We start from the raw sequence: 12,292 nt of genomic DNA, 5'->3' as shown, positions 1-12,292 counted from the left end.
TTTCAGGAATATTTTCAGATGCTTCCCTTCTGAATAACAGTACAGAGTTTTCAATGAGGTTTTGTTTACGACTAAGCTGTACCTTTTTTTTCCTTTTTCCAGGGGCAAGAACTTGGAGACGTATTAAAAAGTGGTCTGGGAGAAAATATCACTGTAGAAAAGCAAGGCTGTCATCCATTTTATGAGTCTCTAATTGCTGACCCGTATGTTGCAGAAGTAAGTTTCAGTTACAGAATTCTGAATCTTTTTTTTTCTAGATCTTATAATTAAGTAATGATACGGATTTTTAATGATATGACTTGCCAGAATCTAAAGTTTTGTGTGAAAATAGGAAAAATAGAAGTCTGAGAGGGAATCTTATTAATGTGTACAAATACTTTAAGGGTGGATATCAATAGGATGAGGCTAGACTTCAGTGCATGACAGCAGGACAAGACTTTAGGGCTCAAAGTCAAACGCAGGAAGTTTCATCTGCATACGAGAAAAAAAAGTCACTGTGGGAGGTGACTGAGCACTGAAACCAGGTTGCCCAGAGGGGGTGTGGAGTCTGGTTCTGGACTGGAGATGGTTAAAATTTGCCTTGATGTGATCCTGTGCTGTGTGTTAGATAACCCTGTCTGAAGCAGAGGTACTGGGAGTAGATGATCCCAAGTGATTCCTTTCATCCTTAACTATTCTCTGATTCTGTGAACAAATTCCAGAATGGAATTTTAAATGGAAATGAGAGCAAAAGAAAGGACTGAGGTAGATGATTGTAACTGCAGAGTGTAGTGTGCGTGCATCAGTTATTATGTTTTACTTCTAGTCTGAAATCAGCTATGGCACGTACCAGAACAATTCTTTGGAAAGTTTCGCAGAAGTATTGTTGAGAACAGAGAAACTCACAGAAACGAAGAGTGAAGCAAAAGACCTGCTTCCAACTACAGAAGGTATGAGTGTGTGTGATTGTATTCACTCTTGCACTTACTATGATATAGTAAGTATACCAGAAGCTTTGGATGAGTTTAAGTGTGAAGAATAGTACATAATGTTTTCAGTACTGTCTTGATAGTTTGTACAAATTATTCTAGTTCAACTTCTTGAGCTGGTAAGTAGTCTTAATAGAAGTAGATACAGTTTTTAGAGAAGTGCTGTTTCGAAAAGGAGTCGCTCAGTAGAAACTAGAAATTTTAATTATGAAAGTTGGCATGTATAAATAAACAAATTGTTATTCGGAGACTGAAAAGGTTATGAACATTATGAAGAAAAAATGCTGAATATTTCCTTAATACTGCAAAATACAAATATTTAAAATGAAATTTACAACACATCGTTAATATCTCTGTTCAGAGCTCGTGCCCTTGTTTAGACAGCAATTCTTATTGCAGGATCATTGCAGTATTTTATTTTGTATGTAACTGCTCAGTTTCCAATTTCTGGAAGCAGTAGAACTTTTTGCCTTTTTTAAAATTTTTAAATTTTGTAGATCATACTCAGTAACTTCTTAACTGAAACAGTTCCACTTTTTAGAAACAAAACAACTCCTTCAGTTGTTTGATATTCCCTTTGGAAATCTCCTGCTAGTTTAAGAGATGAACTGTTTAAATATTTACTTTTAGTGCCTTTTGAAGGAAGAAATCTATTATATTTTACTTCATGGGAAGATCTGCCATGAAAAGTGAGTGTATTAGTTCACTTACAGGATGAGAAAAGTTTAAAGTGAGACTTTCTTCATAATCCGTGCAGTTTTATTTCAGATGTTCAGTGAAAACCAGCATATTATTTTATAAGTATACAATTCTCTAATTTCAGATATGTGCTATTACTACAGATAACTACTACAGTTTAATTGTAATAATAATATATATGACATAAGATCAACAATCACAAATATAAATGAGGATGCATTCATGTGAAACACTGGAAAAGTTGACGCTTCCTAGCTGTTGGGAAATTATGTTTGTCACATTTTCTTCCTTTGCCTTCCAAAAAAAGCTCATGGTATAAAGTCAAAATGTGCAATGGAACTGGAGAAAAAAAAAATTATAAATTGACAATACTTTTATATGTTTGTTGGAACTTTGTTTATCACTCCTTATCCTCCCTATTTTGCTATTCCTGTTATCTTTAATCCCTTTAGCGAACTTCAAATTTGGCAGCAGTCTGAATGATTTTACATCTTTAAGTTTTGCGAAGATGTGTGCCAGGACAGAGTGGCATCCTGCTGATATCCATAGTCTCCAATTTCAACTCGGTGGTTTTACATGGTAGAGAATTCCTGTAGCGCTACATGGCACTATAGTGGAGACATAAAACTGAATGACTTTTGTCTTCATGTATATGTATTTGTTTGTGTTTGCATCAGTAGAAGGATATACATAGGTATGTGAGCATATACATACTTGCATACAAGCCTCCCCAGAAATGTGTATGTATGTATATATTTATTCAATAGGGAGTGTGTTCTTTCTCAGAAGGAGTGACAACAGAAGTAGTTCCTACTCTTAAGTACATTCTAGTAACTGGGAACCTTTGTGTTGAACTTCATGCAAGAGTGTGAATGAAATCATATACTGGCTATGGTGCTGTTGGTTTGGTGCTGTGTTGTGGTTGTTGTCTGGAGGGTGAAGATAAATATTTGCTATCTGGGCAGTTGTCTTGTTGCGGATGTAAGTCAGAAGAGAATGCAGTGTTTGTTCTGTACCCTTGAAGCTTTTTGGTCATGAATTCTCCAGAAAAAGGGGAAAGGTCAGAGTTCCAAGCTGAAGTTTATCTTTTTCTGCTTGCAGTTTTGTCTGCTTAAGTAGAGATGCTACAATACAAAATACTGTTTTTGCAAGCTAATTTATAAAGATTTTGTTGTTAGATTTTGCCATGTTAGCTTGAACAGTATCCAGGTTATTTTGAATGTAGTAGAAACAAGCTGTCAGCAGCAAGAAACTAAAGATAAAAGCTATTTGAAGCATAGAGTCTGATGAACAGCTTTGTATTTGCAGTAGCTGAAATATTACAGTCCAGACAGCCTCTGTGAATACCTGTCGCATAGAAATTTGCTTGTTGTATCTGGCTGGGGGCCAGTATGTAAATCCACTTCAGTCTAATGGCAAGTTAGTGATAATCTGAAAATTATAGTTGATCATTCAAACGTTTGTATTCGTTGGAAGAGAATTCTTTTGGGGGGGAACTGTGTGCCTAGAATAAAAGCGCTTCTTGCCAGCAAGCATTAAGAGTAGTTCACACAATGTGGGAATATAGATACTTGAGATTTTCTTAAAATATGCAATGAGCTGTGTTGCTGAAAGAGAGGTTCTACTGGCTGGAATAACCAAAAAAAAAAAGCATTTTTTTTCCCTGGTATACTTATGATTCCTTTAGCAGTTTCTGATCTAAGCTTCCTTAGATTTTTGAAGTTCCTTCTGGAATTAATAGCTTATGTGTAGTTTGGGAGTAGGGAGTATTAACCTCATCAACATCATTATTTTGCAACTGTTGAATCTTCTGTAGCAACCACAGTGATGCTTCACTTTGGTACAAAAGAAAATATGCATAAAGGAGCAAGTCTGTTATTAATCATCAAATCATAGGCACTTTTACTGTATCTGTGTCATCTTTGTTCCCTTTTTTGCAAAAAGGAAAATATAATGGCTTCTATTTCTAAACAAAAAGGAAGCTGAGAATTTATGATGTAGGGAAACCAGATAATTTCTTGTCAGTTTTATTGGAAGTATGTATTTTATGCTCAGAATCATTGCAATTAGGAAAAATATTATTTGTATTCATTTCTACTATGTCTTTGTGCTTAAACTTCTGTTTCAAATATGTGGTAGCAGCCTAGGAGGTTATTGTTCAGTGGGTTTTGTGTGTATGTGAGAGGTTCTGTGAAGTGTGTGTGTGTGTGTGTGTTAAGAATTTTTTTTCCCTTCTCTCCTTTTCCTTGTATTGAAATGTAAATCTGCTGGAAGAAGACTAGCTAATCTGTTTTCTGTACTCTAAATTTTCTTTAGATGTAGGAGTTTCTGGTCTTCTTGGTTTTTTTTTTTTTTTTTGCTCTTTTCCTAATGGCAGAAAACCAGAAAGGAAAAACAGATGCAAGAATTATGCTATCTAGTTAAGATCTTAGTTTTCCCATATTTCCAGTTTTTTTAGTAATTCCATTTTTCTCAGCTACCTTTTAAGCTTAGCTTTAGAATTTGTTAAAAATAAACACTAGTATTTAATTAAGGAAACTTTTAATTATCTGTATGCTGTTTACTAACAGACCTAATTGTAGTCAGTGATACCTTTCTAATTACACGACTGTCCAAAGCTTGTATTTAACTATAGCTTATAACTACTTGGTTGGATAATGCATTTTAGGTATAGTTGTCTGTGATATAGTTAAGTGATTTTTTTTTTTTTTGCAACTTTTTACAATATGTTTAATCCAAATCAACTTGTTTCTCACTATAATGTTTTGGGGAATTTCCTCGCATGTTCTTTTTGTTTTAGTGTTTCTAATTTAAAAAATTATGCCACTTGTTGCTCTTTACTTTTTATTTTAATTTAAAAGTTTTTGATACGTTGTCTTGTGTTCAGTTGTAAGTGAATTTGAGCTCATGCTTGAAAAGAAGACATTTTGTGCAATTCCTCTAGTTGGTATCTTGTAACATTTGCAACATTGTGTTAGTGTCTTGACTTTACAAGAAACATTTACTTACAGTAAATATAAGTACTGATGATCTTTCAGTGGCTTTGTTTAACATCTGTTACGGCACTGTCTCATTCTTGTTTGGTTAATGCATGGAACACTTTGTTGGGAAGTCAAGGTAAAGCTGTTCTGCAGTTTAATTACATATTCTCTGTTTCTGGATTGCATTGATTAGTGTTTAATTAAGTATGTTTGAAGTGCTTTAAGCTAGCATCTAATAAAATAAAGGGAAGCGAAAACCATTTTATCTGCTAACTGTCAAGGCTGGATGGGTCACTAATGCAAGCATGATTTCCCTTCCATATATACTGCAGTTCTGTTACAACTGGCAAGTGATGCTTTACCAAATGATATGGCCCTGGCTCTTGCCTATCTGCTCGCACTGCCGCAGGTATGTTGATACTGATTTTATACATATGTTTTTCAAAGGACTTCAGAATTCCATAAGAAAATGTAATTTCCTTAGAGTTTTCTTGGAAGTCAAATAAATAAATGTTTTGGACAGGTGCGTTTAAAGGTAATTCTGCATGCACAAATGCTATTGGGCTAGGTTACAAACATGACGCTGATGAAGTGACATTTTTGTCAATAGGCCACCTGACTGACAGTTGCAGTGTAGCTAAGAAATATGAGTAATAACTTTTATGATGTAGAATAAGCAAAGCCATAGTTTGGCATTTTGGTTGGGTGTTTGTGCAAGGAGAGAAAAACGTATTAGTATAGAATTATCTTTGTGTAGCGTGGGAAAGCTGTTGATTTATTTCTGTGCCAGAAAAACATAGTCAGAGTTATTTCTAAATCACAATAAGGAGCTTTTAGAAAGTTTGTGCACTTAACATTGTACACTTGCTAATTCTTTCATCTAAATTAATGCTTTCTTTCTCCTAGGTGGTGGATGCCAACAAATGCTTTGAAAAGCAATTGCATTCTGCGATATCCCTCCAGCTGGCAAGTTATTACTATAGCCTGCAGATCTATGCTCGTTTGGCACCATGCTTCAAAGACAAGTGCCACCCTCTCTACAGGGTTAGTACTTTTTCTTTTTAAAACCGTATTCGTTTATGTGCAGCATTAAAGTTATTTAAATAGCCTGTTACATGAGTTAAGCCTGTTAAGGAATTGATCTGACTTGCAGTGTGAGCAGCTTGGTAAGTTATGCATAATGTTTCTTCCACAGTGCTGTAAACAGACAAGAACTCAAAAAATTCTAGAAGAGTATATTATCTGTTCCCGAATCACAGTTTCACATACCATTTATACTAGCCACCTTCAGTGTTACATATAAACACTGAACAATAATGCACATACTCTGTTCTTTTGCAATATTGCAATACTTCTTGCAATACTGATAGAGAACTTCCTAGGATGAGTAAGGTGCCTACTTAAGAGCAGCACTGTTCAAAAGATTTTCATGGCCTTTCTTGACAAGTGTTGTTCTGTATTTTAGTTCACAGATGGTGTCCTGAGAATTCATCCTCATTTATTGATAAAGTTGTTAATTTCCTTGTTGGTTTTGAAACAGCATGGCTCTGCTTGTAATTCATTGCCTTTTATTAAAGGAGCTGTGCAACAAACAAACTAAATATGAAAGACTACATACAAGTTTGTCAGACTCAGGTTTCTTAGTAGGAATTACAGTTGATGCAAAAATCAGGTTCTAAATCACAACAGGAAAAATTCCTGTAGTTCATAGAAACTAATATCTTGTCCAACAATCCTAGCTGAATTTTTAAGAAACTGTGTAGAAGGATGGAGAACTCTTTGCTTCCTGTATTTGTTTTAAAGAAACATTGTATGAATCTTTCAAAACTGTACATTGGAGTACGTCTGGCACAGTGGCAGAAATTTCCCAGAATAAAAATTGTAAATTTATTCCAAGAATAATGGGATGGTGGAGGTTGAGAGAGTTCCTCTTCCATTGTTTTTAGAACTTTCTAGTTAGTTAAGAAACATGGAATTGATAGGACTAAAGGGAGTGGGCTCAAGTTGTTCCAGGGGAGGTTCCTGTTGGGTGTTAGAAAAACTCTTATTTTCCAAAAGAGTGGTGAGGCACTGGAATGGGCTGCCTAGGGAGATGGTGGAATTTCCATCCCTGGAGGTGCTGAAGAAACATTTAAATTTTGTATTAAGGGACATGGTATAGTGCGAAATATTGGTAGTAGGTGTATGGTTGTAGTTGATGATCTGTGATTCTATGAATCAGTAGTTCTGTTGGGTCCAGGCTTGACTTTTTACTGTGACCTGAAGTACTGTTAAAATCTGCACATCAGAACAGAATCACTGGTTTCCAGAAATAAACAGTAAGAGATAACGTGAATACTATTGATGTCTAGAAGAAAATTGAGTGGAGAATGTATATTTTGATGTTATTTCTTTGTAATAGGAGAAAAGAAGAGAGTAAAGTATCTCTCTATTTTTGTACCCAAGAAGACTTGATTTTGAAGGTGCTATTATAATGTAAACATATTTATGGCATTTGAGCTGTATTAGCTTCTTACTGTGAGGGAGACATTAATGGAGCTCTACAACTTAATAAAACGATGGATAAAGATCTGCAAGAATTATGCCAGATGGAAGAAATGAGAAAAATAATTCAGTAGTACTAGAATGGGCATGGAAAACATTGATGTGAAGTGAATCTCATTACCCTTTAAGAAGCTAAATTTTATATATATATGTAATTATTTTAAATTTGGTTTAAATGTGTTCTGAGTATGACTGGAATGGAGTTGATTTTCTTCATCACAGCCCTTCTTCATGTTGCAGCGCTTTGCATTTGTGGCTAAATGTGTTGATAACATAGCAGTATTCTAACTGTTGCTGAACAGTTCTTACATAGCCTCAAGGCCTTCTCTCTTTATCCCCTCTCTTTCAGATATGGTAGTGAACACCCTGGCAGTGATGGTGGCTAGCTCCTTAGGATGCATTTTGTTTTGACATCTAAGCTGATTATATCCAGCTTAGTTAAGCAGTCCTTAAGTCCTTTCCACAGTGAAGAATGCCTTTCTCTCCCCAGCTTGGCTTCTAGGCCCAGGAATCTGAGATACTTTGACACTGAAAAGGCAAAATACAGTACAGAATGGACCCAAAATTTCCAGTGTTCATTTTGCTGCTGCTGTAACTATAGAAACCCTTATTATTATTCCTGGTATCCATTCAGAATTCTGACTTCAGCTAACTTTCTAATTCCAATCCTTCGTCTCTAGGCAATGTTTCTATGTTCTTCTATCCTTTCAAAATTACATTCTTGTAGTATTCATCCTTCTCTTCCTTTTTTGTAACTCTTTTTCTTTTTTGAGCTTAGTTAGCAGATAGTAACAAGTTACTATGTCTCAGTAAAGCTGCTTCTGCAGCTACTTTCTGTATGTGTATTTTGAGAGTTCTCTGAATTATTCTGTAATTTTAAGATGATCCAGCTCACCTTCCCCTCTACAGTGATTTTTAGAAAGCTGACAGAAGTAGGATTGTATGGGAGGAAGGCTACTTTTAAGGGCAATGTCTAACTTCCTAGAGGCCAGCATCTTTATCTTGCTGTTAGCCTTCCTTTATTCCTTTGAAATTTCTGTGTTTTGGTCCCAGCATCAAGGTCTCATATTTAATATCACATTCTGCAGTGGTTTTTCTTCATCTGTACCTGGCACTTTAGGAATCAGAATTGCTTTATTCTGCCTTGTTGCCTTTCCAGCAGATTTTAGGGAGAGTTTTCTGTAGGAACCAAGATTCTTGATTTTTACAGTTCTCTGAAGTATTTTGTTAGTCTTTTCTCTCTCAAGTGGTCTGTAACACTTAATCTACCACAATGTTTCTTTCTTTTTTCTAGATTCCCTCTAATCACAACCCACATTTTTCCCTATCAATCTTTCCACAGAAAGGCTGCATTTAAGCAGCTTTATCAAATACAGCTTTATTCTCTGCCTTTTGTGAAGATGCTCTTTCCGTCCATTGTAGCACTCGAATCATTTGTGCTGTCTCACTGTGTCTGTAAGCTCATGATGTCATAGACTGCATATGAAGTTTTGTTTAGCGCTCCTACCAAACTACTCATCTGATTCTCTGTTCACTACATCCCACTCATGATGAAAAGTTGTAGAGCTGAGAATGAAATTCACTGGATAATTTAATTTCTGTTAACAGTTTATCTCCTCATTTGTCCTTTTCTGATGATAAGTGACCAGAATACACGTGTATGAAGATCTGTTTTCTCTAAAAAGGGGTGAAAAAATGTAATTACCCTAAGGTTAATTGATTTATTATGTTCTTGTCTCCATGATAATAATTTAATACTGAACTGTTTCAGTGGTTTGGGGGAAGAGTATTTTACTGATTTAGGTGGGAGGCTAGGTTTTTTCTTGGATCATCAAGCAACAGTTCTGTTAAGTACTGCTAAATATCAGAGAGGAAGGAGAACTGTGAAATTATAGAAGATGGGGAAAGATGAGCTTAGCAGAAAATTCTTAAGTATTTATTTTATTCTCTTACCTGTTATTTTCATTCTTGTTTTTTTTTTGGTTTGGTTGTTTTTTTGTTGTTCATTTCAACTAGAAATAAGTCAAAATAGTAACTGTGGTGATTCTTTTTAGTGACTTTTGTGGGGTAGGTTATAGTTGGTGAAGAAACTGAGGCTTCTGTTCCACAGAGTAAAGTAGTCTGATTTAACTGATTTATTTTTATTATTATTTTTATTTTTTAATTGCTATGTGAAAAAGTGTAATTATGAAATGAGTTTGTGCTCCATATGCTTAACCTGCTTCTCTTTTCTGTTGCTTGCTGGTTAAGGAAACCTCTATCCATTTCTCTATAAGAGGCAGAATGAGCTCTGTTTCACCTCACATTAATTCACTGTCTGCAAAGTAGTTTTTCTTTAGTTTCATTTTTTATTTATCTTCCTGTTTCTATAAAAGTCTTTGTGTATTTTAGTTCTCTGCTATTCCTCTTTTTTTCTTCTTTATTCCCTGTCATTGTCTGACTATTTCTGTATTTAGGCTTTCCATATTGCCCTCAGTACAGTGACACCTGTAGTCTGTAACTGCACTGAGTGGCTGCGACAAATATGTCACTCGTGGCTTATTCTCCTATCATTTCCCATAGGATCATTTCCCACAGGGAAAAAAGAAATGGCATGTGGAGCAGTTTTAAGTTGCAGCATGCCGATATGTGTTTACATATATATCATATACACATTTTTGCATTAATGAAGGCAAGGTCAAAAGGAGAGTGCTTTGAACTTAGAACTGAACACATAGAAGTTTATATTGATCTTATGGGAGTTCATTCAGTGGGCTTGACCTGGTCCCCAGATAGTTCAATCACTTATTTATATAAGATTGATTTTAATTATAGATGCACTTACATTAAGTGAGAGAAGCAGAACTCCCATCCTTATTCTTTATGGTACAGTTTTTGGTAAGATTCTCAGTGGAGGATATTGAAAATAAAGACTTATTTCAAACTCACTAAATATTGTGCAAGAAGGCTAACTCGTGGAGAGAGAGCAGCAGGTCTAATGAGCTATCAGAACAAGTATTAGTGTACCTTAGCCTGGTTGTTAATATAATTTCACATTTGTGTTTCTCAAGAAATCAAGGGTGCGTGTCATCTGATCAGTGGTGCCCTAGCTCATAGATTTCTCAGCTATGGACTTATCCATGATCACCCCTTTCACGCCTTGTCACAAAGTGATCCTGCCAATTCTATAGCTGATTTTGAACTACTTCTTAGAACTTGTTGTTATCAGCTTAGCCAGTATAAGATAGTTTCAGTTTCTTTTGCTAGGCCTTTTCATTTCTTCCTTGACCTGTCACACTTTGTTAGTTTTCTTAATGATAAATCAACAAGAATATGTTTAAAAAATAATAATAAAAAAAAATCTCGCAGTTCACTGAACTCTGTTGCATTCTAAGGCTTAAAACTTAAGATCTCCTGAACTAGCAGTTCCTTTCGTACATCTTCTGGTCATCCCAATGGTTAGTGACAGTGCAGAGTGTGACAATTATGTGCATTTGATTGACACGTGTCTGTTATAGAGAGGCCCATGTTTTGCATATCCTCATATTTCTTTATCTAAACTCACAACACTACAAAGAATTACCATGCTTAGATAGGACCAAATAATATGTAAGCCACTCAAAAATTAGTTGTTATAATAGCTTTTTTCCCAGGTTTTATTTCATCGGGATGAATTGTACTTAATAAGAGAGTATTGCATTATTCCCCATTTTTATTTTGTGAGAGTTATACAAACTGTGTGGCTAAATCCTGCTTCTGAAAAAAGAGAAAATGTTTTTCTCTTGCCAGCTATTTAGAAATACTCTTTTAGAAAAGATGATCTTCAAACCTTGCATTTTGGCAGATGTTTGAGGTCTAACTTGTCTGTGTTCCTCTGGAGACTTATTTATGGATTTTCACACAAAAAAGTTAGTTGGGTTAACTGCTGTTTTATTTCTTGCAAATGATTTTGTTTCTCTCTGGGAAAGAGTATAAAGCTGACCAATAGCATGTTGAGAAAGTCTTTGAATAGTTGATTGGCTTTATCTTTTATATTACTTTCTTCTTAGGTGATGGTATAGTTTTTCCACTTTGCTTTAAAAACAGCTTTTTCAAAATGCATTTGATTTTTAAAGAGTCTCAGAATTATGACAAACATCTGAACACAGTTAAAAAGGTGTTTGCGTGAACCAAAGGAGTCAGCATTTTCTATTTTGAATATGATAGTACTTCATTATTTGCAAGTTAATGTAAAGCTGTGAACAATTTTAATTTTTGCAAGCAGCCTGACTGAAACTTTCTATGATTTTTTTTGTTTTAGAACGCAAAATAATTAAGCAAAATTTTATTCGTAGATACTATCTGTGTAAGTAACTTTACTGGAGTTATGAAGAGACTTGAATTCTTGAGTAAGAAGTTAGCTTTTATGTCTCTGTTTTTTTTGTTTTATCGTCTTTGAGAGTTGAGGATAAATGTTGGTTTGGCTGGGATATCTTTACCCTAAGAAGCATTTCGGGAAAATAACCACAGTAAAAGAAGGTCGTTGCTGAGAAATTAATTGAGGAAAAATGAGTGCTTTGCTCTGCCATCTAGCTCATGCAGTATTTATTTTTCAAGCTTTAAATTAGTAAGATGGAAATATTTGCATGTATACAATCAGGAAAATAAAAATTAAAAGAATACCATTCTGTGTGTAAGAAATTAGAACAGTATCATGCTGTACTCAAGTTTTACCCTAGGAACGTATTGTTATCTCATGGTCTGGATACTGCTAAAGCTGCTGCCATATACAGCAAGAGTTAAGACATGTTCAAAAAGAACATTCATAATGTATTTTATTCTGAAACTAAACAGTGATTTTTTTTTTCTTTTAGAGAAAAGGGAGATGGACAAAAGATTGGAATAATTGCCAAAATTGAGATGTTATTTAGTGAGAATAATGCTGCTTGCAAATGGGAAATTGATTATGCAATGTGAATTTAGTAGGCACTTCACTCAAAACTATATAGTAATTTTTTTATAGATGTTCTATCATTTGACATTCTAACCTTGCATTTATCATGTGTTAGTTCCACTACAGCAGTGTTCAGATGAAATGACAAGATGAGATTTTTTTACTGGAGTCTGACTTGTCAATATCCT

General features: G+C 34.8%; 1 protein-coding gene across 1 annotated transcript in view; it reads left to right on the top strand.

The window, feature by feature from the left end:
* The window catches only part of NBAS (NBAS subunit of NRZ tethering complex), a 161,833-nt gene that overhangs the window by 69,270 nt on the left and 80,271 nt on the right, over positions 1-12,292 (top strand). The window contains exons 37-40 of the mRNA XM_010707958.2: positions 103-216; positions 806-929; positions 4,981-5,057; positions 5,555-5,692. Coding sequence (XP_010706260.2) covers positions 103-216; positions 806-929; positions 4,981-5,057; positions 5,555-5,692 — 453 coding nt within the window. The remainder of the gene's footprint in view (positions 1-102; positions 217-805; positions 930-4,980; positions 5,058-5,554; positions 5,693-12,292) is intronic.

The sequence above is a fragment of the Meleagris gallopavo genome, chromosome 2 (assembly GCF_000146605.3).
Source record: "Meleagris gallopavo isolate NT-WF06-2002-E0010 breed Aviagen turkey brand Nicholas breeding stock chromosome 2, Turkey_5.1, whole genome shotgun sequence".
In the NCBI taxonomy this organism is placed as follows: Eukaryota; Metazoa; Chordata; class Aves; order Galliformes; family Phasianidae; genus Meleagris; species Meleagris gallopavo.
The sequence above is the reverse complement of the archived record's forward strand: the minus strand, read 5'-3'. Positions and strand labels throughout refer to the sequence as shown.